Source organism: Triturus cristatus, chromosome 4_2, assembly GCF_964204655.1.
Source record: "Triturus cristatus chromosome 4_2, aTriCri1.1, whole genome shotgun sequence".
Taxonomy (NCBI): domain Eukaryota; kingdom Metazoa; phylum Chordata; class Amphibia; order Caudata; family Salamandridae; genus Triturus; species Triturus cristatus.
The window spans coordinates 157,870,369-157,898,043 of record NC_140586.1 but is presented as its reverse complement, the minus strand read 5'-3'; the positions used below and the strand labels follow the sequence as shown (position 1 = coordinate 157,898,043).

The 27,675-nt window shown below is 45.1% G+C and overlaps 1 protein-coding gene across 1 annotated transcript in view; it reads right to left on the bottom strand.

Annotated features, from left to right (window-relative positions):
* GLS2 (glutaminase 2) overlaps nt 1-27,675 on the bottom strand; it is a 263,334-nt gene that overhangs the window by 191,052 nt on the left and 44,607 nt on the right. The window contains exon 3 of the mRNA XM_085600886.1: nt 26,504-26,625. Within this exon, the coding sequence (XP_085457012.1) occupies nt 26,504-26,625 (122 nt within the window). The remainder of the gene's footprint in view (nt 1-26,503; nt 26,626-27,675) is intronic.

The window sequence follows — 27,675 nt, the reverse complement described above, 5'->3', positions numbered from 1 at the left end:
GGCTTCCTCCACTGCGAGTTTCGGTCATCAGCAGGAGGGCAGCCCAGTGTCTGTGACTGGTGGCATCCATTTTGTGATGCCAGGGCTCTTCAGGATTCTACCGCGTTTCCACAGTAGGTACAGGTCTATCCCTCTAGAAGGGTGCAATCATACACCCACATCAGTTACTGGTGTGGGGGTATGATTCCAAAGCATTTGACACCAAACACAACATGTTTCGATTCAGCCATTCCAAAGTTAGCATTAACCACGAGGTTATAATGCACTTAAGAGTATATGGTTTGACCGCATTCACAAACAGCCCCAGTGAATCGACTCTGAGAGCTGCAGAGGGGCCCTGCTGAGGCAGAGGCACCCTCTCACATAGAAACCAAGCACCCTGCCCTCAGGATTGATACGGCCTGCCTTAGGGGTGACTGATAGCTTTAAATGTGTGTGCTGGAGAGCTATATATCTCAGTGAGGAGTGCTAGCACCACCTCACACAGGCTGCAGTAGTAGGCCTGTGGTGTCAGATTTAGTCTACTTCCCAGGGGTGGCATAATACATGCGTCAGCCCCTGGTAGGCCTGTGAAGTACCTATGCCCTTGGTACCTAAGGTACCATATACTAGGGACTCATAAGGTACCACAGTATCCAATCACTAGTGCACCTAATTTGCACTCCATGTCGTTTAGAGAGAACCGAGAGGCTGGGGACCTGATTAGCAGGGTCCCAGCCAGACTATAGCCAGAAACCAGTGTAAACATCAGAAAAAAATTGGGGGCAACATAAGAGGCATATCCTACTCTCCTACACAACCCCCCCCCCCCAAACGCAGGTACACTAAACTAACCTTGACCAGTTGAGTCTTCGTGTTCTAAGTGGAAATACCTCGAGAGTCCATCTGCATTGGCATGTTGGGTCCCAGGTCTATGTTCCACTGTATAGTCCATCCCCTGTAGGGAAATGGACCACCTCAAAAGTTTTGGGGGGTTTCTCCTTTCATCTGTTTAAGCCATAGGAGGGGCTTGTGGTCAGTCTGAACTATGAAGAGGGTGCCAAACAAGTATAGCCTCAGCTTCTTCCGGGCCCACACCATAGCAAAGGCATCCCTCTCTATAGCTGACCAACGTTTCTCTCTAGGGGTCAGCCTTCTGCTAATAAAAGCTACTGGCTGGTCTTGATCTTCATCATTCAGTTTAGACAGTACAGTTCCCACACCCAGGTCAGAAGCATCTGTTTGGACAATTAACTTTCTGGTGTAGTTTGGACTCTGTAAGATGGGAGCAGTGCACATGGCCTGCTTTAGGTTTTCAAATGCCTTCTGACAGCTAGCTGTCCACTGAACCTTTTTTGGCATTTTCTTGGAGGTTAAATTATTCAAGGGTGTCACTATGGATCCATAGCCCTTCACAAACCTCCTATAGTACCCAGTCAGGCATAAGAAGGCTCTCATCTGTGTCTGGGTGGTTGGAGCAACCCATTCCATTATGGTTTGGATTTTGCTCTGTAGAGGCTGAACCTGGCCCCCACCTACAAGGTGGCCCAGGTACACAACTTGACTCTGATCTATCTGGCACTTAGTGGCCTTGATAGTGAGGACTGCTTTCTGCAGAGCCTCCAAAACATTTCTGAGGTGGACCAGGTGATCCTGCCAGGAGGAACTAAAGACAGCAATATCATCTAGATAAGCTGAGCAATAAGTTTCCATCCCTGCCAGAACTTTGTTCACCAACCTCTGAAAAGTAGCAGGTGCATTTTTCAATCCAAAGGGCATAACCACAAAGTGGTAGTGCCCACTAGGGGTCGAAAATGCTGTTTTGGCTTTTGCATCATCAGCTAACTTGATCTGCCAGTACCCAGCTGTTAGGTCAAATGTGCTGAGATACTTGGCTGAGGCCAAAGTATCAATCAGCTCATCTGCCCTTGGAATGGGATAGGCATCAGTCCTTGTGACTGCATTGAGGCCTCTGTAGTCTACACAAAACCTCATTTCTTTCTTACCACCCTGGGTATGAGGCTTGGGTACTAGGACTACTGGACTAGCCTATGGGCTATCTGAAGACTCAATCACACCTAACTCCAACATTTTCTGGACTTCAGTCCTGATACAGTCCCTGACATGGCCAGGTTGCCTGTAGATTTTCCTCTTGACAGGCAGACTGTCCCCAGTGTCCACCTCATGGGTACACCAGGTAGTCTGACTAGGGGTCAGGCTAAACATGTCTGTACTGTTGCAGAACTTGTCTGCACTCAGTTTGTTGATGGTCAGTGAGGCTGCTTGACAAAGCAACACCATCTACTGACCCATCATCAGGGTTCTGTGAGAGCAGGTCAGGGAAGGGTCACTCTCCTCCTCCTGTTCCTCATCAGTTGCCATGAGCAAGACCATGTCAGCCCTGTCAACATATGGTTTTAATCTGTTGACATGGAGCACCCTCAGGGGGCTCCTGGGAGTTCCAAGATTCACCAGATAGGTGACTTCTCCCTTCTGCTCAACTATTGTGTGGGGGCCACTCAATTTGTCTTGGAGGGCTCCTGGGGCCACAGGCTCCAACACCCACATTTTCTGTCCTGGCTGGTACACAGTCAGCACAGCCTTTTGGTCATGCCAAGCTTTTTGTAATTCTTGTCTGGCCTCCAGGTTTTTGGCTGCCTTCTTCATGTATTCGGCCATCCTGGAGCGGAGACCAAGTACATAGTCCATCACATCCTGTTTGGGGGGTTTGAGAGGTAACTCCCAGCCCTCCTTTACCAAACATAATGGACCTCTAACAGGATGCCCAAACAGAAGCTCAAATGGGCTGCAGCCAACCCCCTTCTGTGCAACCTTTCTGTATGCAAACAAAAGGCAGGGAAGAAGAAGGTCCCATTTTCGCCTAAGATTCTCTGGGAGTCCTTTAATCATTCCCTTCAGGGTTTTGTTGAAACGTTCAACCAACCCATTGCATTGTGGGTGATAGGGTGTGGTGAACTTATAAGTTACACCACACTCCTTCCACATTGCTTTCAAATATCCTGACATGAAGTTTGTACCTCTGTCAGAGATGACCTCCTTTGGGAAACCCACTCTGGAGAAAACTCCAATGAGGGCTCTTGCCACCATAGGGGCTGTGGTGGTCCTCAGGGGAATTGCTTCTGGGTACCTGGTGGCATGAACCACTACCACCAGGATACATCTGTGCCCAGATGCAGTTTGAGGGTCAAGGGGACCAACAATGTCAATCCCTACCCTTTCAAAGGGTACCCCCACCACAGGTAGTGGTATCAGGGGGGCCTTTGTTGTGCCACCTGCCTTGCCACTGGCTTGACAGTTGACACAGGAGCGACAAAACTCCTTTGTGTCTTCTGACATATGTGGCCAATGAAAATGTGGAACAAGCTTGTCCCAGGTCATGTTTTGGCCCAAGTGACCTGCCAAAGGGATATCATGTGCTAGCGTCAAGAGGAACCCCCTAAACTTCTGAGGTATTACCAACCTCCTGGTGGCTCCAGGGGCTGGACCTCTACCCTCAGAATATAGGAGTCCCTCATACCAATAAACTTTATGGGACCCACTGGCACTCTCAGCAGCCTCAGCAGCAGCCTGATGTCTGAGGGGTTCAAGAGAGGGGCAGCACTGTTGCTGCTTACTCAGATCTTCCCTAGAAGGCCCCCCTGCCCCCAAGAACTCAACCTGATCAGGCTCAAGTCCCTCTGGGGCAGTTCCTTCTTCAGGACCTGCTTCTCCTCCCTCAAGAGGTGAATCTGTGATCTGAGACAGAGGGGAAGGCACTGCCTTAACCCTACTGCTCCTCTTCTTGGGAAGCATCTAGTCCGTGGTTCCAGGATCCAGAGCTGGTTCAGTGTTATGCATTTTGGCTTGTGACCTGGTCACAGCAAATACCTCTGCAGGGATGCCCAACATCTCAGTACGAGTCCATAACTCTACTTCAGACCAGGCTGAAGTCTCAAGATCATTGCCCAATAGACATTCTACAGGGAGGTCTGCACTGACTACAACCTTCTTGAGGCCAGTTACCCCTCCCAAGGAGAAATTCACAACTGCCAGACTATGGTTGGTCCTGACATTGCTTGCATTGGTCACCTGGTACATTTCGGCCAGGATGATCTGTCCAGGGTCCACAAGATCCTCTGCCACCATGGTGACACTAGCACCTGTGTCCCTAAATGCCAAAGCCTATTTGCCATTTATTACAGGCTGCTGTTTGTATTTGCCCAGGTTACTGGGGCTCACTAGGAAGGACATATCAATGTCTCCATCACAAACCAGCAATGCCTGAGTGGGTACTCTGACTAGGCCAGACTCCACTTCAGAACCCAGGGTCAACCCTACTACACCCTTATTCTGTGTACCACCTCCACCAGTAGCTGAACTAGGGGGAACAGTTGCCTCCGGGGCAGGAGTGGTGGTGGTTTGGTCCTTGGACGTGTTACAATCAGAAGTCCAGTGCCCTTTCTGTTTACAGAATTTGCACCAGGGCTCCTTTTGGCCTTTTCCCTTGTTGGATTGTGACTCCCCACCAGATGCAGATTTTTGGGGCCCTTGTGAAGACTTCTGGTCTTTTGACTTATCCCCACTTTTCTCAGAGCCCTTAGAATCCTGCTTCTTTGTGTCACCCCCTTGGTTCTGGGTTTTCTGCCTCACTCTGGTTCTGACCCACTTGCCTGCCTTCTTTCCCAATTCTTGGGGAGAGGTCAGATCAGAGTCCACCAGGTATTGATGCAACAACTGGCTCTGGCTATTATTAAGGATATGTTCTCTCATCATTAGATTATACAATCCCTTGAAATCAGTAACCCTACTGCCAACCAGCCAACCCTCTAGAGCCTTGGTTGCACAATCTACAAAGTCAGTCCAGTCCTGAGTCTGTGCCTTTTGGGTGTCTCTGAACTTCAACCTGTACTGCTCAGTGGTTAAGCCAAACCCATCTATCAGTGCACTCTTCAGGACTTCATAGTCATCAACATCCTCTTCTCTAACAGTGAGGAGCTTGTCTCTACCTTTATCTGAAAAGGAGAGCCACAAGATTGCTGCCCACTGCTTTTGGGGGACCTGTTGTACTCTACAGGCCCTTTCCATAGCAGTTATCCACTTGTGGATATCATCCCCACTCTGGTAGGGAGGAGCAACCTTGCTCCGGTTCCTATGGTCTGGAATATGGACTCTAGGGACACTGTTGCTGCCACCAGGGGGTTCTAACCCCTCTCTTCTAGAAGCTCTCTGGAGCTCAAATGCTTCTCTATCTAATGCCAACTGTTTGGTTTTGAGGGCAAATCTTGCTTCCTCACACTGCAGCAGTTTTTACGTTCTGTCAGAGGAGGTCTCCCTTCTAGGGAAGTAGGAGCTCCTCTGGTGGACAGATTCTCTGCCAGAGTGAAAGGAGTGGTCAGACTCTCTAGAAAGGGACCTAGGCCTTTCCTCCACTCTGTCAGTTCTCTTAGGGAGAATTCCTCTGTCCTTTTCAGACCCTTGGGCCCTTCAACCACAGAGTCTTTTTCATCTTCATGTTCATCATCTGACCCAGACACTGTAATTGACCCACTCACTGATTCAGACCTATTAGCTCCTAGAGCTAATCTAAGATCATCTGCTGTCAGCAGATCTATCAGGTGTAATGTGGAGGGATTCTGTCCTAGCTTCAGGTGCCTTGCAGCACACATGGCTTTCAAGTCAAAGAAAGTCATGTCCTTATACTGAGGCTGGGTGGATCCACTGGTTCCGACCCTTAAGGACATTCTAGTGTTGTGCAGTGTTGTACTACCTACACTAGTTTGTGGCCTACTGATCCTAGCTTGAGCTGTAGAAAGGGTGTGCTATCCCTTGACACACAGCTCTAAGTTCAGAAGAACTTATTGATACTAAGCTTGACTTTATATGTACCTTGAGTACCTATAGTGGTTTTCAGTTAGTAATTCAAATAGAGATTGTCTGGTAAAACAATAGCAAGCTGGAATCCCACACGCTGCCCACCAATGTGAGAAGTTGGCCTGGTATATGCTGTTCCCTAGTTAAAGTGGACACCTTGCACCAGTACCATTCGACTCTTATGGTAGTAGGCTTAAGAAAACCTTTCAAGAAAGCTATCCTAGTGGTAGCTGTGGAGAGCAGCCTTCAGGCTAAGTCTTAGAGTAATGTAAAGCAGCTTGTTTTACCACATAATCTCTTGAATCACCAAATGAAAGGACATCACACAGGTATATATATCAAATATATATGTATTTATTACTAAACAACTCTCTACTAATCTGTTCATGAGATTAGAAGTCAGGAACATACTCACAAATCAACGTCTCACAATAAGTTAAGCACAAATATGGTTGGGGCCCTAGGGGCGTACCAGACCATATACTTTAAAAGAGACTTAAGAACAACAACTTGCAAAGGGACAAGGCCTAGGGCCTTTAGAAGTGTTGGGGCCTCACGAAACCACCCAAGGCAGGTAAGTAAAGGACTCACGGGGGACGCGTGCAGTGTGTGAACACAGGCGCGAATCGCCGGAGACTTGATTGGGGCAAGTCATGCAATGACCCAGGCACTAACTCATGGCAAATACAAAGGAGGTCATGCTCATTACAGGGGTACCCCAACGCATAGTGTTCCCTAGTGTATGTATGTGTTTTCACTGTATTCTTAAGAGTCTTTTAGCATAGCACTGGCTCTAGTCCTGGTTAGTCAGAGTCAGTTACCACCAGTACCCGTCACTAAAAAGTTGGGGGCACAGGAGGACTTTCTGCACCTCTGTTGGTTCTTTCTGCACATCTCTTGCTTCTTCCTGCACTTTTCTTCGTCTTTTTGGACTTCTGTTGCCTCTTTCTGCATTTGTCTTGCTTCTTGCTGCACTTTTCTTCCTCTTCCTTCACATGTCCTAACTTTGTAGGCATAGTTAGAAATTAGCATTTAAAAAAACATTGAAATTCACTGAAAAAACCATAGGTTTCAGGCACGTTATAGTTAGAAATTAGCATTTAAAAAACCTTAGAAATTCACTGAAAAAACCATAGGCTTCAGGAACGTTATAGTTAGTTGGACATTTCACTCGTAGAAAACCATAAAAATTCCCCGTTATAGTTAGTTCAGCTAACTATAACTCGCGCCCCCGCAATGCACTGCTGATGATGTCACATATTACATCATTCATGACACGGTCAGTGACATCACTGATGACATCACTGATGACATCTCAAATGACTTCACTGATGACATCACTGATGACATCACTGATGACATTACTGATGACATCATCCACATGAAAATCTGATCCACCTCCTCACACTGTAATATAACCTTTGATACACCCACTGTACCAGTTACTACATACACACTCACTGATTCCTAAGTCTACATACACATCCACTCATTCACCCATAGAATCACTCATAGATGTAGTCACTCATCAATACAACACTATCATAAGCACTCATACATCTATACAGACACTCACACACCACCACTCAGCCAGAGTTACTCACACACCTAGTCAGTAATGCAAAGAATCAATCACACTTTCATTTACTGACCTATACAGTTATACACACACCACATCAGTTATTCAAACAGAAACAAATGCATACTTACTCTTTTCTACAATCACTGATACAAGTACACACTCATCCATGCAGCCACTCTCACAATCACTGACTCTCATGTATAGTCATTTATATACTTCAACTTTCACATACACTGCCTTTTATATATGTAGTTACTTGGACATGTAACATTGAGACATCCATTCTCTCACCAACACACCATACACACACTCACACTCATACAGCTGTTTCCACATGCACTCTTGAACCCGTACACACAGTGAATCAACCACTCAAACATCTATGCACAGACTCACATACCTCCCACGCACCTACACACACACCCAGGCACTCAGACAACCAATCAATAACCCATATAGATCCTCATTTAGCTACTCACCAACCCATGCAACCACTTACACACCAACTGACAAACTACACTGTGTGAATGTCTGTATCAGTCACTAACCCATGCATTCAGTAAGATACATGTAATCACTCACTTAAACAGTCAGTCACACACCTACTAAATCCTCCATCCAGACACTTATACACCCACCATCAGCAGTGCATTGCGGGAGGCGAGTTATAGTTAGCTGAATTAACTATAACAGGGGAATTTCTATGGTTTTCTATGAGTGAAATGTCCAACTAACTATAACGTTCCTGAAACCTATGTTTTTTTCAGTGAATATATATATATATATATACACACATATACATACATATATACGTATTTATATATACAGATACATCTATATATGTATGTATATATGTATGTATGTGTGTGTGTGTGTGTGTGTGTGTGTGTGTATATATATATATATATGTGTGTGTGTTATTACACAGTGGCCTTATATTAAAGATATCACAGAATTCCTGTGAAGTATGCATTTAATTTTTTAAGGCCTAGTCTCAGCTTTCGATCCAAATAGTTAGATAGTTAGGGCAGTCGGAATTCAGCCCGATATTTCCCCCAAGCCTGCATTTACCAATAGCAGGGCATCATTAACTTGCGTTGGTGGAAATACTCTGTTACGGATCGTCGGGAAATTAATGTGAGAATTTGGCTGCCATCTAGATGGAGCTGGTAACTTATGCCCTGAATTAAGAAACTTAATTTGTTGTTAAGCTTGATAGGAGGAGGGAGGATCCCAAATCCCCCCAAAAATTGAATTCACACATTAAGGCACTACTTTTAACAATCTCACACCACAGCTATTATGTTGCCACTGTTGGGGTATTTATCCCCTCTCCCTTCTTGTGAAGAGTGAGGGGGTCAGCAGTTTTTGCATTTTATATCTCTAGATGTTTGCAGAAAAGATAAATAAATGAAAAAACTAACGTTTTTAATAAAAATTGCCCCTCCCCCAGCAAATGGATGGTAGGTATATTTTTTTAGCCAAGTGTAGGCGGGGTTTTACGGGGCTGAATGTTTGAGTGCATTATTGTAAGAAAATGCATCTGTTTGCATGATCTCCCCCAAAGTTTTGGACCGAAGCTGGTGGTTTTTCAGCTCTGAGAGTGTACTGAAGCCTGCTAACCTGACCTTAAGGCCAGTGATCTAACCCCTTACAAAATGCATGTTAAAGTAGGTATCAACAATTGGCATAAGCTGACTTATGTTGACTAACGTATAAGTCCATAGTAAATGGTACCAAAGGTACCCATGACATGTAAGGCAGAGTGCCCCAACCAAGACTGCAGCACTGTTTGTGCTACCCTGTGTGAGCCAATGTACAAAATGGCCCCCAGACTGCCACTGCAGCCTCGAAGAGCAGTTTTAAATTGCTAGTTTGGCTTTGCCATTTAAATCAATGGCAAAGCCCCCACTTCCCTTAACAATATTTGTAAGTTTCCCCTAAGGAATGTCTATGGAGCCCTGAGGCAGGAGCTGTATATTATTAAATAGGACATATACTTTTAACATGTCCTGATAGCAACACTTCCAAATTGTAATTTTTGCTGTTGAAAGGTTTGTACCCCCATTGGCTTACACAGAGTTACCGGCTGACTTCTCAGCTCAGCTAACTACTGAATGGGACTATTAAAATGGGTACTTCAAGCTATCAAATTAATCATGGCATTAAACCTGACTTGATGCCCATGTCAAAATTATTGTCACTTTTAAGGAAAGGCAACTTTTAGAAAGTTGCCACTCAGTTGCCGAGTTTGTCCAGTGGCCTTGCACAGTTGCTAGCCGCCAGACAGCCTTCTGCCTTCCTGGTGAGTCGTGTGAACGACTCCCAGGTTCAGGAACAAAAGAAGACTACTACAGGGAGAGGTGTTTCCTCCCCCTTGCAGGAAGCCACTTAGAAAGAGAGCTTCAAAGTGGAGGCTGGCTTTGGTGGGCAAATAGTGACCTCAATCCTGAGGGGTTGCTCCTATGTTCAGCTAGACAGGCTGGCAGCAGGAACAGAGAGGGGAGACCAGTGCCCTAACTGGTTTTCCTGTGGGTGTGTAGTTCATAGATAGCCACACCTCTAGGGTGGGCTACCAAGCTCCTAACATCCAAAGAATGGTTCAGACATCTTGCGAGTGGGCAGAATAGTGCACCCTGGGATTGCTAAATGCCACATATAGCCGGAAGCCATCACAGGGTGGGAGAGATCCTTGTAGCCCATTGGTTAGTGAGCACATTGTCCCACCACAGCACTTTATGGGTATAAATATGGCTCCCTGAACCTCAGATCACACAGAACTGGAGAAAGGATTGAAGAAGGATTGCCCTGCTGACCCCTGGACCTGGCAAGAGAGGCTGCACCGTCTGCTGGACTGCACAAGACACGCCTTGGCCTAGCGAGTTGAGGACTGTGCCTGTGGCTCCTGGCTCGTAGAGAAGATGCTCTAGAGCCCCAGATGAAAGTAGTGACTCCGAGGGCCAGTCAGCTGACTCCTGGAAACAGCACCAGGGCCATCAAAGCTGCAGAAACCCATTCCGGCATGTCAGTAGCCACTTTCTGCAAATCACTGCTGACCGCCGCTGGGCGCCCCAAGAGACCGACCCATAATGGAATTAAATTGCCCACGAGTCTGCTTGCCCCAGGAGTATCATCTGAGCCCAGATTGTTCACCCAAGAGGGACACCAACCTTCACCAAAGGATACCGCTAGACCCGCAGTGAACAGAGATTGGTAGCCCAGCCACAGCTGGTCACCTACTGGCTCAAAGAGGACTTTGAGGGACACAGACCTCTGTGACAAAAGCCTCCCCACCTAACCCGTGGACTGCGGTATAACCACAAGGACACCCCCGTTGATCGCACAGCACCCAGAGCATCTTTCAGCCTCCTTAGTGTCCTGCATCCCCAGCATCAGGACCACTTCATTGAAGTCTATGCCGGTCTTGATGTAAAGTGCGGAACTGAACTTGAGACTACTTTGATGATCAGGTAACTGTTCAACTACTTCTTAGTGAGCTCCATAGTATTCTCCCCGTTGGATTTGGTCGACCCATTTAAGTCGGGTTAGCCAAATGCAACTCTCTCAAACTTTTCAAAAGTTTCTAAACTTTACAGTTACCAATGCTTGTTTGCGCTTTGTACTAAAAAGCTGAGATTTACGTTTTGCTTAATAAGCTATATCTCTGGAACCCTCCAGTGGATTTGGCTCATCTTGGTGTCAAATAGGTGTCAGATTTGTTTTGTGTTGTGTGACTTTCTTATTTTGTTGTTTGGTGCTTTTAAACGCTTCATACTAGTTCCTTTGTTTAAGCCTTGCTGCTCGAGCCACAGCTACCCAGGGTTGGCCTAAAGGTTTTACAAACCAGCCTAACTGGCCCAAGACCGTTTTGCGAGTGTTTTGGATGTTAAAGTCGCACAACCATATCATATAATACACCACAATCCTTACAATTTTTTTTATCCCTGCCAATGCAAGTGTTTTAAATCCTCCATCACTGCAGAATTGTATAAAGGGGCAATGGTCCTTTGTAAACCCCTCCATTGCCCAAGGGTGAGAGTAATGTCTGGACAAGCATATTTATTCCCCATGTCTTCCCAAAAGGTGGGTCTACCCCTTTGCAACTGCCTTTCTGGAAGTTCTCTTGACTTTGAAGTTGTTTCATAAGAATTGGATAAGCAGGTTTTGAACCACACGCATCTACACTGAGAAGACAAACATCCGGGAGCTATCTGATCCACCTGCCACTTCCATGAATTTCTTTCACTAGTTCTCAACACATTCCCCTGTTCATGGTTATCTAGATGATTTCAAACCGCAGAAGATGCCCAGGTCACAGGGCCAAGGTGTTAATAGGCTAAGATCTAGGCAGTGCCTTGTTGAGAAGAACCTAAGGTACTCATTCTTTTGTCTAAGGTGGCTAATGCCTTTGACCTGCCAAAGGGGTGACGTCCCGATTGGTGGCAGTTTACTAGAAGTGTTACAGTGCATTAACTGCACTTCTGAAAAATTTCTGTATTCAGCTGCCTCCAAGAAAAATCCCTGCAGTCCTACATGACCCTTCCTCTCACTTGCATCTGGTAGGCATGGTTAACCCATGCCAGTGACTCCTAATCAAAGGGTAGATGGGTGAAATAAAACAATTCTTAGATGGAGGCCGAGAAAGAGGAATAGGTTCCCTAAACCCTGATTTCCAGGCCCCAGTACAATTGGGCAACCCAAATGCACTGGCCAAGTTTAAGATATTCAAATGGTTGTCTGCTGTATTTTACAGCATAGTGTTTGCAAGAATGAAAACCTCTAAATACCCACTGAAAATCAAGGGTAGTCAGTGTCGACCCCAACTGAAAACATTCCTGACGGAAGGATAGAATATTCATCACATCCCCTGGATATAAATCTGTGTGGCTACACCAATTCCTGCATGAAGCCCAATGATGAGAGTATGATCTCAGAGAAGACTGCCTTATAAAACCTAGCACTGCAATAGCTGGTCCTTGGGACAGACTCTTCTTCTGCAACCGCACCAGCTCAACTCCCTAGTTGATAAGCAAAGGCTTATCAGAACAGAGACAGGCTCACATATTTCAAGGGAGCGGAAAGGGTTGGAAGTACCCACTCCTGGCAAGTCATCATCTGGTGTAGAAGGGGAAACTGGGAGGAGTGGGGCTGATCTGGAACAATCAAATTCAATGTGGTTTCCTCTCTTCTGATGCATATTATTATTTTAGGAATCAGCGGAAATGGGGGAAAGGCATGTAAGAGACCCTGTGGCCAAAGGCTAGGATGAGTATTCACTCCAAATGCACCTGATACCTGAAACGTGAAACAGAGCTAAGGAACTAGGCCACTTTCATCATCTGCAACAAACAGGAATTCCCCATCTCTTGCAAATCACAGAAAACAGGTGGAATTCTGGATTATGGGACGATTCTGCTTATTCTGTCCACTTCAACACTATCTCCCACAGGAACATGAACCACACTGAGGGAGATCAGAACCTTCTCTGCGCACAGAAAAATCAGGCCCGTTATCCTTGCCAGTGCCTGGAGTGGGCCTCCCTTGTCTGTTGATATAGGACTTTTATAGTACTGTCCGTTGTGACATGTCCTACATTCCCATTTAAGACAGTTTCAAATCTTAACAAGGCCAAATTAATGGTCTCCACTATTTCCAATTTCAGAAATGTCAGTTTCCTGCATTGGCCATGAACCAGATGAGACCACCATTGACATCTGTTGTGATTATTGTAGGAATCTGATTGGCAAGAGATATCCTTTACTTTAGATGTTGACTCTGCAGTTACCAAGACAGTTCTTTTCTTATGTTCTGGGTTAAATGGTTTGGTATCACTAGATTCTTTGATGTTGGATTCCATAGAAAAAGAACAAGTCTCTTAACTTTCCAGAGGTGAAATCTGGACTGTGGCACTATCCGCATGCCATGTCCCCCAGAACCTATAGAAGAATCTTAACTCAGAAGAGCTAAGAGATAAGGACTGATCTTTTTTATCCTCTGATGTGGAAGAAGAGCAGTTTGACAGCGGGCTCTGATGAACTGTATGTCCTGAACAGGAATAATTTGAGACTTTTTCAATGGATTAGCAGATCATGGCTTTGAAGAACTGAGATCACTTCCTTGATATCCTTTACTGTTTGATCCACTGACGGTGAATGAATCATCCAATTGTCCAAGTCAGGGAGGATAAGAATACCCCCTCTTGTGAAGAAAACTCACCAGGGATGCCAGCACCTTGGTAAACACCCTGGGGCGGATTTGAGCCCAAAGAGCAGGACACAGAATTGTGAATGTTCACCGGACTCTGAAAACCTTGGATATTTCTTATGGAGCAGATACACTGGGATGTGGCAAGACAAATCCTGCAGGTCTAAAACGCTGCATACTGTCCCACTCATAATGTCAGAATATTCCCAGCATTGACCTTCTTCAAGGACGTTTATATACACTTGTCCACCTGATCTACCAAAGTCCATTATACTGGATTTACCAATGTGCCTCCTATCATGATTGCCAATACAGACTCAATCTTGAGGGAACACTGCAGCACTTTAAATGCGTCTTCTGAGGAACGCATCTTTTGCTGGAAGCAAAGAACAGTAAGGTGACCTAGATCATGACACTCTCAGAAAATAGCTTTTATTTTAACTTGCAAAGCTACAACAGAACCAGAACATCTATCGTATTGAGGAAAAATATAGACCAAACTCCTAAACAGATACCATCTCAGAAAAGCCCAGTATTTCTCTGAAAGATTCCCAAAAAGGGCTCAGCTCCTCACAACGAATATATCCGCTACCAATTGGAAGACCAGCCTTCGCATCTGAATAAGTAGATTCTGAATCCTTTCTTTCGTGTGATACATGATTTCCAGGGTTGCTTCACTTTGCTCCTTCAGCTACAATAACTTTTGCAACAGCAAGCTCCACAAACTGCTGAACATCTGTAGATGACAAATACTCAGGCTTCCTAGGCTGCTTAGACACTGGATAATCTGAGGGCACTGGGATTTATTCCTAATGGTTCTTCTATCTTCATCATCAGACAAATTCAGCGAAGCAGGATGTTTTTTCTTAGCAGCTCTTCTCCCATAAATTATTATAGCAACACTGACAAGGTAGAGAAACTGTTAACATATTTCCTCTAATACAACTGGAGACTAAAAACTATCGAATGAAGCCTGTACATAGTCATATATCCAATTCCCAATGTATTGCAGAAAAATCCAATCCCTTAAAAAACATATGCACACAACCCCTTTAAAGAAAACAAAAAAACAGGACGCTCGTCTCACAGCAACAGAAGGAGCAACAGACCCACAATAATCTTCATGCCTAAACTTCTTTATATAAAACACATTATGAGACTGCGCTTACCTGTGGCATAATATGGGAGGAGGAATCTTAGGGCAATCAAAAAGTAGAATTTTTCCTACCGCCTCAGTTCACCTTTATACTTCATAAACAACAGCTACCAAGGGTCTCTTCCAAGCTGGTTCAAGGCGGGACTCATCATGCTTTGTGGTCAGGTACAACAATGCTTTAATTTTTCCTGCATTTCTTCGTAAGGATGGAATACCAAGCCTGCTGTACATTACTGCATTCTCTGTGCTCAAAATATTTCCAAACATCTAGTTAGAATATTATAATTGGCGTGACTCAGCCTCAGCCCAAGCCCTGCAGGCAGGGAGGGGAAATTAAATTATGTTGTTGCATCTGCTGCTATGCAAACAATCAGAAACCGAAGCAGGCTTCAAGGAACCCTACCCACAGGTTTATGGGGCACTTGTCCAAAAGACAGGAATACCTTCCTGCACATGAACAATCCCTAATGGCGATTTGCTGTTTCTAGGTGTGCTGCAGAATTTAGCGCACATAGAAACAAGTAAAAACGAGGAGAAATTATTTATTTCTCCTCATTGTGCCTGTTTAAGAGCAGGTTATCCCTGGTCTTATTTTTGGCCCGCCCCATATGGTTATCCCTGGTCTTATTTTTGGCCCGCCCCATATTCACGCCACCCTTGTAAATAGGGGGCAGCATCAAAAAGCAATGGGTGTTGCGGAGTAATGCCCACAGCAACACCCATTGCCCGCCCCTTTGCTGCAGCAGACTGCTGGGGTAAGGGGCATATTTACAAGGTGGCGTTAAGCCACATTAAGTGACTTAATACCACCTTGTAAATATGGAGTTGGTTAAATATGCCCTAGGGTGTTTTCTGCATGAGTGATCCAGATATACTTACCCAAGAGGGTCTAAAGTGGTTTATCAGTAGATTGGGCACTGGAGTGCCTACCTGTGGGAAGTGGACTCACTTCCACAGCAAAGAACGAGGAACCATGGGATGAGGAGGAACTATAAGTTGTCAATTAATTAATGTAAGATCACCAAAAGAGCCCATGACCCATGTAAATAGGCTGTCAACATGCGGACCTTCTATTGCAAACCATAGATATTACTGATGGTTTTGATACATAGGGATATGGAAATATGCGTGCTGCAGGTCCAAAGCCCCTGTGAATTTCCCTGGTTAGATTTAGGGAGTTATTTTCTTCAGACAGTAAATCTTGAAATTAAATGTTCTAACCCATCAGTTGACTCTCTTTAGATCCAGCACTGGGTAATAGACTTTTGTAACTTTTTTCACTAAAAAGAAAATAGAATAGATTCCTTCTCCCTGTTCTCCTATGAGAAGTGGCACTGCTTCCTTCTGCATCAGTGGTCTGATACTTTCTGTTAAAGTCTTGGCCTTGCATCTGTTTCTGGGAACAGGTGAAGAAATGCATTCCGAATTTGGAGGCATAGAGGTGAAGTCTATAAAATAGCCTTCGAGCTTCTGCTTCCCATGCAGTCAAAAGTATAGGTGGGCTATAAACTCTGCTTCGCCGGCGAAGTTCACTGAGTTTTGCCCACATTGTGTTCTGCTTGGAATGCTGAGTTCTGGCAAAACTCCGCCAAACACCATGTGGTGGAGTTTTTTTCCACATGTGGTTCACAAACATTAAGTTGGCAAGCGATAATTTGTGTCCCCTAGACTGATTTACAGGCGCTAGAACGCCTCCTGGTATGATTTCTCAATGCGGGCGCTTGCGGCAGGTCGTGACCATCAGGCGTTGAAAAAGATGCTACTCGAGTAGAATATATACTCGAGCGGCAGAAAGAAGTAGTGCCCTCTGGTGCGCAACGTGGTGCCGTTTGTACTGATTTTACACTGCGGTATAAGCTCCTGGCGATAAAAATCAGCGCAAGCAGCACAACAAGCCAAATTCTGCCCTCTCAAGGAACCCTGCAGAACCTCACAGAGTTTTTATGTAACTCTGCAGAATTCCGCGTGGTGAACCTCCATGAGTTCTGCCCACTCCCAGTCAAAAGGCACTGGATACATCTGCCCACTGGATCTCCATCCTTCACCACACTTCAGTAGTGAGGAGTCAAAAGGCACTGGACGGGGGCGCGAGCCTGATTTCACTCCCGACGCCGTGAGGGCAACGGCAGTTTACATCTGGTCACAGAGAGGGCCACGCATGCAGGGAAACCTACCTGCCAACAGACCCCCAGGTCCGCCGTGAGGGCAACGGCTCAGCAGGAAACCACATCTCCCAGGTCCCCCGGAGCGGCGCAGCAGGTGACGTCAGTGGCAGGCGTCACCTGCCTACATCTTCGCTGCACGCCTCCCGCAGCGCGGGACGCGCGCGGGCGAAGCCCGGGCCAAGGGCGGGCCCGTCCTTGCCCGTCATCGCCAGGAAGAGGCAGGGCTGGGCCGCCCCCCTAACATCATTCCCGTAATAAGGAAGACTGACAATCAAAGCCTGATTCCCGCACATCGCGTAAGCTGAGAACTGTAAGTACTGCGGCGGCAGAACAGACTCAGTTGGGATTTTCCCTGATTGGAGACTTAATATTGTTTACTGGGGTCAACGTGTTGGCAGCGTAACCCAGAGGCAAGGTGGCTGGACTGACATTACGAACACCTCAAGCCCCTGAGGCCATAGCTGCCCTTTCTAGTACTGTGGGTTTGTTTTGAAGGGGTCAAAGTTATTAAGCAGAGGAGCTGGTGATAATCTGGGGAATAGAAGGCTTTAATGGTTGGCGCAGGCAAGGGGTAGGGTGAAGTAAGTGGTGGGTGTTAAGCTGATTAGATTGCCTGGTAGCCTCACCAAAAGACAGCGGAAGCATGGCAGGTACAGCTAGAACCCGTTCATCTAAATCAAAGTTGAGGCAAACTATGCAGCCAAACCCGCCCCCCATGGAACAGGGTTTTTTGCCATTACAGATTCAACCAACGGCAATCGATCGAATGCTGCAAAAAGCTATAGGGGCGGTTTCTAGCGAAATTGAACGCACGGAGAGACGCTTATCCCTTACACCACTACTAGACACACCAACCCCGGCCCAAATATTAGTGAGTGACAACCCGGATTCTCCCCCCCCCCCCCTAACCACAGCAATGAATGTTTCGGATCTTCCTTGTGCCCAACGGACTGTGGAGAGGGATAGTGGGGCCCACACTAGGGGTCCACCACTAGGGGTAGGCAGGAAACGAAAAGTCGGCCCTGCAAAAGGTAGGATTAAATTAAAAAGTCGCAATGCCCCCCCAACAATGGAGACCACTATAGAGTCAGGGAGGGACGACGAGCCCAAACAATACTCAATCCCACCACTATGGTTAGCTCAAATAATGGCAGATTTCCAATCTCAATTAGAAACCTTTATAGTCAATCAGATCAGACCACTCACCAGTAGATTGGATAAGATAATTAATGAAATAAAAAGCAGGGAAAGGGTAGTAAGGTCAACCCCAGAAACAGTTCCCATCCCTAGTGTAAGTGGAATCAATAGTGTCCACATGAATGAGGGACAACTCACTAACCGAGAGGTTAATCAAGTACAAGTTATGCAGACCCCAGTATGTGAGACTCATACATTGTTGCAATCTAAACCCACAAATTTAAAGGGGAAAGCTCAACAAAAGGAAGTGCAAGGGCAAGCTTTACATGTGACATCTAGGAACCACCCAAACCCTTCGCGCACAGCTCACAGGAATCAGGTCACCCAACAACCAATGAGCATATCCAGGCCAGCTGTTACAGTCTCCTTCCCGACAGTAAATTTACCGCCACAGGCATGCCCACTAGTTGTCATCCTGGCTGGGGCACTGGAACTCAATGGTGATCAGAAGGAGTCCCACCAGGAATTAAAGAACAAGGTTATCCACTGGTTGGGCAGCCATAAACCTTTACCACACGGGAAAGATGGTGAGATTCTTTTAGTGAGAAGGGTGAACTGGCTCGGAAATAGGCACAAAGACATCCCGGGAAATTGCATAATTATTAACTTTAGGGATAGCAGTGTAGTCAACCACATTCTCAGAGAGGACATAGGGGTGAACAGCAAAATCATAAAACCGTTACCCCTAGACTATTTTTACCCCTGCCAAAACGTCCCACACACGGGAAGTCAATATGAGGGTGGGCAACGGGAGTTATCCCGCATAAAACCCCATGAACCTCGGGAATGTCAGGGAGAAAGGCCGAGGCCGTGGGATGCCGAGCAGGCTATGTGGGAAAATAGGTACGCACCCCTTATGTCCTTAGAAGCTAATGACTGACTAACCTACGCTGTTTCGATAATGGAACATAGATGCAAGGAGGGTAAGGTCAATAAGCTGGGAGACAGGGTGAACGAACTGACCATTGTACAGGTTGCCCCCACAGAAGGTAACTGCCAAACGATCTATTTAGACCCGTTGGTATTGCCCCAAGAAACAAGAGAGGCTGATTCAGCCGATCAGCCATATGCCACCTGTGACGAATTGCCAGGAATTAACAATGTGGTAATGGCATCAGATGAAGGCGGGACACCCCAGGGTTTGGAGGGTACAAGCGAGGAGTCAAGAGTGATAGGGGATTTTGACAGGTCACAAGCAATTCCCCAACAAACGGACCAGTCAAGGAAGATAGAGGGTGGTTTAAATGTCATCTCCTGGAACACGGCTGGCCTGGCAAGTAAGTTCCATATCCAGGAGTGAAGAGAATATATTACCGAATTCGAGATAATAGGCCTCCAGGAAACCTGGGTAACCGAAAATAGCCCTTATCACATACAGGGTTATAAATGTTTTTTTATCCCAGCCCTAAAATCAAGATCGGGGAGAGCCATGGGGGGTTTATCCCTATACGTGGATCTAAGGATAAAAGGCAAGTGGACAAACATATTAAGCCCATCGCGTAACATACAGGCCGTAAGGTTCGAGGGGCAGGGTCTTGGCCTGATACTGCTCAACATATATAACCCGGGTGAAGCTAACGAGGAAGAGGATTTTGTGAGAACATTGGATACCCTATTGAGTAAGAACTATACACAAGCAAATGGAGTAATGTACCCACATTATATAATTATGGGTGATTTAAACATCCATTTATGCTCTTCCTTGTTCCCCATAAACTTAGACTGGTCGCGCTGCCCGTTGGTTAAGGGGCCCCATTTTGCCCACACGATAGTAGGCAGAGAATTGAGTAACCTCTTGAATAGCCACAACATGGAACATACCATGGATATGATGGCCATGGGAAGTGATGGCTCCCTTCCCCCGACCTTTAAAGGTAGAGGGTGCTCGTCAATTATTGATTATTTTTTGGTGTCCAGATCCCTCAAGCGTATGGTTATAGCGGTTGGAATAGAGTGGAACCCATTCAGTGACCATAACCCCTTAATATTGAAATTACAGTACCAGGTAGTAGCCAAGATAGGCACTATGGACGGGGTTCTTGAGAGGGCAACAGATCAAGGAAGGCGGATCAGGTGGGCCAAGATTGAGGGTGCAGTATTCTACAGAGATCTGATAGACAATGGGAAACAACTAATTGAAGATTGTCTCGATCTAGCAACCGAGGGTCCCCAATTATTGTGTGCTTTTGGGAAGATTACAAGTTTGGTGGACAAACTTTTAACTACACGATCTGTTAAAAGAACCATAACTCAACCCAAATGGTTCGATAGTGATTGCTCTCGTGCACTCAGAGAGCTAAAAAGTTGTTTAAAACAAAAGCCCAGGAACAAAGATATGGTCACTAAGTGTAGAGCAAAATACAAGGCTGTTACCAAAAGAAGGAAATTAGCTCTACAGGGGGAAGTGTGGGCTGACCTAAGGGAAGCGGCTGAATCCAGGGATCTTTCTAAATTTTGGAGTATTATCAATAAACCCTGCTTTCATGAAAGCAATACACCAGAAATTAGCGCAAATATCCTACCGGAGCAGTGGGTCGCACACTTTAAGAGTCTGTACAATCACGAGAAGACGACCCCTGTTACCGTGGAAGATATCACATTACCGACCCAGAGGGTAGAGTTCACTTTAGCAGAAATCACCATAGGAATTGAGGGATTATCAAAAAATAAGGCGCCTGGCCCCGATGGGGTTCCCCCCGACTTGTTTATCAGCAATGTGGAGTTGTGGGCTCCCCTAATGACCAGGGTAATAAATGCAGCAATCATGTTTGGTCTGCCAAGGTCATGGTCAATGGCTACCATTATCACCATCTTTAAGAAGGGTAATAGGGATAACCCCCAGTGCTACAGGCCCATTTCTCTGATTGATGTCTCCGCTAAGATCTTGGGAAGGGTAATCCTTAACCGATTAATTGAATAGACTGAGGATAACAATATTATCTCGGACATCCAATATGGTTTTAGATCTGGGAGATCTACTAGTGATCAATGTCTCCATTTATACATGCTAGTCGCCAAGTACACCATAACAAGTAACGAATCCATTTATTTAGGATTCATGGACTTGGCGGCTGCCTTTGATCATGTAAATAGGGAGAAATTGTGGCTAATGATGACCCAACTTGGTATTGATCAGGGATTGATCATCATTCTTAGGGAGTTGCACAGAGACACCACAGCTAGGGTACGCTACAACAATGCAGGGGGCCTTACTGAAGCTTTTGGGTGTTCAAGTGGGGTAAGACAAGGGTGCATTCTTGCGCCCTTTTTATTTTCCCTCTATATTAACAAACTAGAGCAGACCCTGATTGCTTTAAATACTGATTGCCTGAGAATTGGAACGCGCCAAATCCCAGTCTTACTATATGCTGATGACGCCGTATTGTTAGCCCGCACCCCGAAAAGTTTACAGGTTTTAATCGACGGCTTTGTGAAGTTCATGGGATCTCTAGACCTCTCAGTAAATTTGGGCAAATCATTAGTGATGAGGGCAGGGAAAAAATCATGGCCCACATCCACACACAGAATCGGGTCTCACACACTTGAAAGAGTACAACTCTTCTCCTACCTAGGGATACTGTTTGATGAGAGATTAAAATTTACACCCCTGGTAGAAGAAAGATGTGGGAAACGGATATCCTCAAATGGTGCAGTGATCAACTATGGGCGTAGACTAGGTAGATGGTCCCCTGAACAAGTATTGCATTTGCATAATTCCATCTGCTGTTCTAAAGCTCTGTATGGAGCCGAAGTATGGGGCTTTGTAAATACCACACAACTACAGCGGGAGGAAAACAAAATATTGCGGTCTTTACTTAAAATCCCGCAGAGCACCCCAGCTATTATCGCCCATAGAGAGCTAGGGAGGCCATACATTGAAGACACGGTCAAGCTCAGACCGATCCTGGCGTGGCTCAACATTTGGTTAAATACAGAAGCTAAGTTAAGCAGACTAATTTTGAGCGACTGTCTAGGTAGAGAGAAATGCATGAAGATACCCTGGTTTAAATACGTCATGGATACTTTAGAGAAGTTGGGTCACATAGAATTCTTCACCAACCCTTCAGTGATTAGAGCCCAGGATAAACTAACGGTAAAAAGTCTGTTTGTGGCCCAAAGGAACACAACCAGACTTACGGAAGAAGGGTCCAAAAGGTCAGTGAACTTGTTCACTCATACTGAGACCACAGTGGGTATGGAACCCTATCTTTGTTTATTGCATAATGCTCAGGATAGATTTTTAATAACCCGTTTTAGGCTCAATCTTTTACCTTATTTATTGGCGGACCCACAAGGGTACTCGGTACCGATTGAGCAGAAGGGTGCCTGCGGCTGCGACAATCGGTCTCCGCAGGACACCCTTCATTTTGTATTATTTTGTTCTTATTATTCCACACCCAGGCGAGGTTTTTTAATTGATATCTTGAAAAGGGCTAAACTGACCCAGGCACACTCAGCATTACTGTTCTTACAAAGGGCAGCTGACCCATTGACTCTGTGTTGTATTCTGAACTTTATCAAAGTGTCTCTGAGACTAAGATTAACCAAAGGTCAAGTCTAAATTGCGTCCGTCTAGAAGTTGTGTACCTGTCAGGTGACACGATTGTTTTATCTTGTATTATCCTCATCAAATGTTCTTTCTGATTGATTTAATTGTTTTTTAAAATGGAAAATGAATGGGATTTGTATTGTGTACATGTGCTTTTATGGTGTTTTTAACATCCGAATAAAGAACTACTGATAGTGAGGAGTGCTTCTCTTTATTCTGTAAAGGACATATTTGGGATGTACTAGTTGTCTTCTCGGAGGAATGCTTGCTTCTTTCCTGCCTTCCAGATTAGGAAGAACCTAAAAACATTACTTATAAGGTAAATCATGGTTCCTGTCTTTGCATACTTTTGTGACCATTTGCACCAACTGAACTCTCCAAAGCTTAATCCCTATAAATGGAAACTTAATTAGAGCTGCCTTGTCTGCACTATCTGCTTTTCAATTTCTCATCCACATGTGCCTTCGGGCAACCACTGAAGCTCCAGGTGGTAAAGCCGAAGCCCTTAGTCCATCACAAGCAACATCTAAAGCTGAGCTCCCTGTTCCATCTGAGGCAGAAGATCAGAACAGTCTTATCCCTTCTGCACAGCTCTGGCTAGACTCTGGAAATCCTTACACAAGTACGGTGCTGTGCTGCTTGTATTCCCAATCTCTGGGCCTTGTATTCATTTGCCATCCTGATCCACTTGAGAGCATTCTTCTGGATTTACAGATGTGTTCCTACCCTACATAAAACACATTACTCAACCATGCTTACCTGCGGATGTGATATGACAATCGGAAGCTTACCTCTGCTGCCAGGAAGCTCCCTCCACTCTTGTTAAAAACATAATGTCAGATACATTGTGGAATAACATACCAGCGGCATCAAGGCTTGGGGGCCCAATCTGTCTGCTCCACCTCCACGGCATAAGGACAGGAATGAGGAATGGAACTAGGAGGTAATGTCCACCATTAGTCCAAGAATGGGGGAGAAGTCTTTATAACTCACGTGGTGCCAACTTGAGTCACATGATACTGACTCTCTTCACACGGTCACATGATGAAGAGCCAATATCACATAGCGGAACACAAGGTTGACTAGAAATCCCTGCAGAGAGTGTGGTTCCAGTTTGTGTTTGAAGCCTGTGCACAGCCAAAGTCCAGTTTGGGTTTGAAACCTCCTCTGGATGTCGGTGGTAGCCTCAGAAGCCTTTTTTGTTTGGTGGATGGGCCAGCAGAACAGCATCTTAGGCAGTGCTCAGCCCAAAGACCTGACCCTAAAAAGAGCCACCCCCTCCTTCCACATGAAGAAAGGTTTTTAAAAAGTTGTCAGGTCAGAAGTCTGATCTATCTCTCTTTTATGGGATAGGCTCAAGAGTCATATCTAAATAGAAGTAATTTACATTGGCAATGCTTATCCTGAAAATCTATAGAACTAGTAAAGGGCCTTGGCTCCAATCAGTAAGGCTGAGCCTCAAAACGACAAACCAACAAAATCGCCAAACATTACTTTCCTGGTGAATAGAAAAAAATCTATGACACCACAAGCCATATTTTGCTTATTTCAATTTTAATTTAACATCCTTTTTGTTTTTAAAAGATTCAAAAAATTGCTTTTAGAAAATGCAACACAACTTTATCAAAAAGAGAAACAATAGAACTATTTCCTTTTGGACAGGATTTATTTTATTTTATTTTGATTTTACTTTTTTCTTTAGACACCTCATGCATGTATTGACATATTGAACAGTGGATTGAATCACACTGCAGTAGAGGTAAGCAGGCTTACACTGGTAGTCCAGTTATGTTGTGTATAGTTGAACAAATGCTTTTAACATTGCGGTAATAAGGATTTTTTCCTTACATTTCAGTTATTCTGGTCCAGAAGAGAGGCCCCCAAGAAGCGGGCTCGAAACGCGTCAACCTTTTGTGTTTTTTGTGATGTTTTGCCCAACAATCTTTGGTTTTTAGTTGTTGTTGCCTTTCTGTGCAATGTTAATTGGATATACAAAGTACTAAAAAGTGATGTTTACATCTTTGTAATGCACAGCAAGGATTATTGCATTTAAACTCTGGTGATGTTTGGTGGTGGCCCCTGGCATGGTTAATTGTTGGCAAATAGGATAGGTGGCCAGGTTGAAGGTGTGGTGTATGTATGGTTGCTGATCAGTGAGGGTTATATATGTTTGGTGAATGGGGTGTGTGAGTAGAATGAGGGAATGTGGAAGAGAGTTATCATGTATGTTGATTGGCTGGATTTGGAAAAAAGTTTTCTATTGTTTCTCTTTTTGATAAAGTTGTGTTGCATTTTCTAAAAGCAATTTTTTGAATCTTTAAAAACAAAAAGGATGTTAAATTAAAATTGAAATAAGCAAAATATGGCTTGTGGTGTTATAGATTTTTTTCTATTCACCAGGGAAGTAATGTTTGATATATCATCAGTATTGGCGATTTTGTTGGTTTGTTATCCTGAAAATCTGGCATGGATCGCACGCCACAGATGAATAATGGACAACCCATTAAAATTGTTCTGTAAATGACTGAGCAGCTGTTTTGCAAACCTGGTTGTCTCCAAGCCAAACTCCGTGCTAGGGATTCATTACTGTCCACCAAAGATACGCCATTTTGGTACCCATTATGGGGTAGTCCCAAAATGAATGGCCCTTACAGCAAATCCTGACACCTTTAACCACACCTGGATCGTAGAAATTAGAATTTCACAATGTCACTTCCCTCTACCTGCTTTACATATTTATTTGGGAATTCTTTTATGGAATGCTGGCTAAAAACACATAGCCTCCTCATGGAAATAGCAAATTATGTTTCCTAAGAGATGGGATGTCATGATGGCCCGTCACCACTCCCTTTTCAACAAGCATTGACAAACCCTGATTGATTGTCTTTGCAATGTTTTTTGCTGATGTTGTGCAAGTGACAGATCTAAGCCCTCCAAAAACAAGAATAATACATAGGCGGGGGAGCAACAGAGGAGCAGGCCGGGGAGACTGGCAGATGCCGGGCCTTCCAAATAATGTAATTTGTTTAAGGACAGCAAGGGAGGGTAAGGAGGTGAGGTGACAGGAATGAGGAGGTAAAGTTAGGAGGAGCTACGGATGAGCCTGAGGCAAGGGGAAAATAAAAAGAATCGGGAGGGGGAAGAAACGAGTGGCAGTGGAGGTGGCAACATGGAGCTCGTGGGGTGATCAACTGAGGGAGGAATCAACACACAAGAGAGAGCAAGAAAACACATGCATGCTCACAGAGTGTTTAAAGTAAAAGAATAAAAGTAGTGCCCAAATGTGAGCAGTGGAAGGATATAAGCTAATCAAATAGATGGTAAAAAGGCTATGATCCAGTGGCAAGACAAGAACAAGAAAAGGAAGGCAAGTCACTGAATAAGAAGCAAGCATATGAGAGAGGCAATGAACAGATCAATGGTAAACAATGTTAATCAATGATAAGCAAAGGGCGGTATCTAAGACCAATGTACGTTTTTGGCATGGTTTATAAGAGATCTGCCGTGAAAGATTTAAAAATGCTTCACTGACAATTGTTGTTTTGTGCAATGTAAAGGTATTGACAAGACAAAAATGATTGAACTGACAAACCTATACAAAGAGCTAATTGACACACAGCCTTTTAATCCAGGGTGGAAATTGTAACACCATGTTATGTGAGGGCCCATTAGCCTCACTCAAGCTGGTCACCTCACCTACATACAAATGCCAAATTAGAGAGGATTTATAGAGAAACACTTTACCCCTGTCCGCATTCGAGGTGGACCCCGTTCACATGAGAGCGCGGTAGAATTCTTACCTTTGGAAGAGGTCTCGATCCAGTAGCGCCCCGCTGCTCAACTCCTGGACAGCTTCATTCAACAGCCCCATACAGTCCCGCAGTCGGGGGTCATTGGTCCTCAATCCTGTGGCCTCCAGCGCCTGGGAAAAGGAAGCAAACCCCAGACACGTCAGAGACTGCGACATTCAGAGCAAGATTGCTATCCATTGTGGCCTCCGACTCGGAGTAGAAAGATCTGACCACTTCTTTTGTTTATGACTCACATTCTGAGTGTGTTGTATGCACTGGCACAGATCTACAGCCCAAAGACTATTTTATGGAGACAACGATTCCACTTAATCTCGCTTCAATAAAAGATAATCGATAATGGAGGGGGGGCTTTTTGCAGCCGCTATACTCCAAGCCTCATAATTTATGGCGGCACAGTTTCAGAAAAAAGGCAGTCGATAAAAACGTTGACACTGAGACACGTCACGGCTAGAATATTAAAATGGCAGCACTCTTGATGGAGCAGGCAAACCGTCACAGCAGCAGTGACGCCTAGTGGTTAGCCACATTTAATCATTTCATTCGGACATTTAATGATTCATGGAAGCGGACGGACATACATCACTGCAGCAACGACACACAGAATGTAGTCATACTCTTTAATATTGGCTAAGGTCGTTGAGCGAACCCACTGCCCAGTTACGTCACGGAATTAGCTGATCTTCTGAAGAAAGAATAAAGGGGTGCAGCAGTGACACCTGTGGCCACTTAGGGTATGACACTGGTCGAATGAAACTGCCATATGGGTAAAATACGTTACACTAGGTGACATAATGTGGTAGAGGGACCCCACCGGAAGGGGGCAGTGTGAAAATATGGGGAGAAAGGCCTGCGTTACCTCAGTGGTAAACCAGCAAAAGCTGGTGGTGGTATGCAGATGCAAGGCAGAAGGCGAGAATAATCGGGCACCAATGGAAAGAGCTCGGGGGTATCAAGACCATGACTAGATGGGAGAGTATCCTGTCCCTCACTGAAGAGATGGGGGTACCATCACCCTGAGGAGGGTGCATGGGGTAGATTCTGGTATTCATTATTAAGGTACAGAGATCCAGCAGTGGTGTTAGGGAGTCAAGACTAGGGTATAAACATTGAAAATGGTTTTAGGGAAACTGAGAGTGGAGGAAAATGTAGTCTTGCTTGCA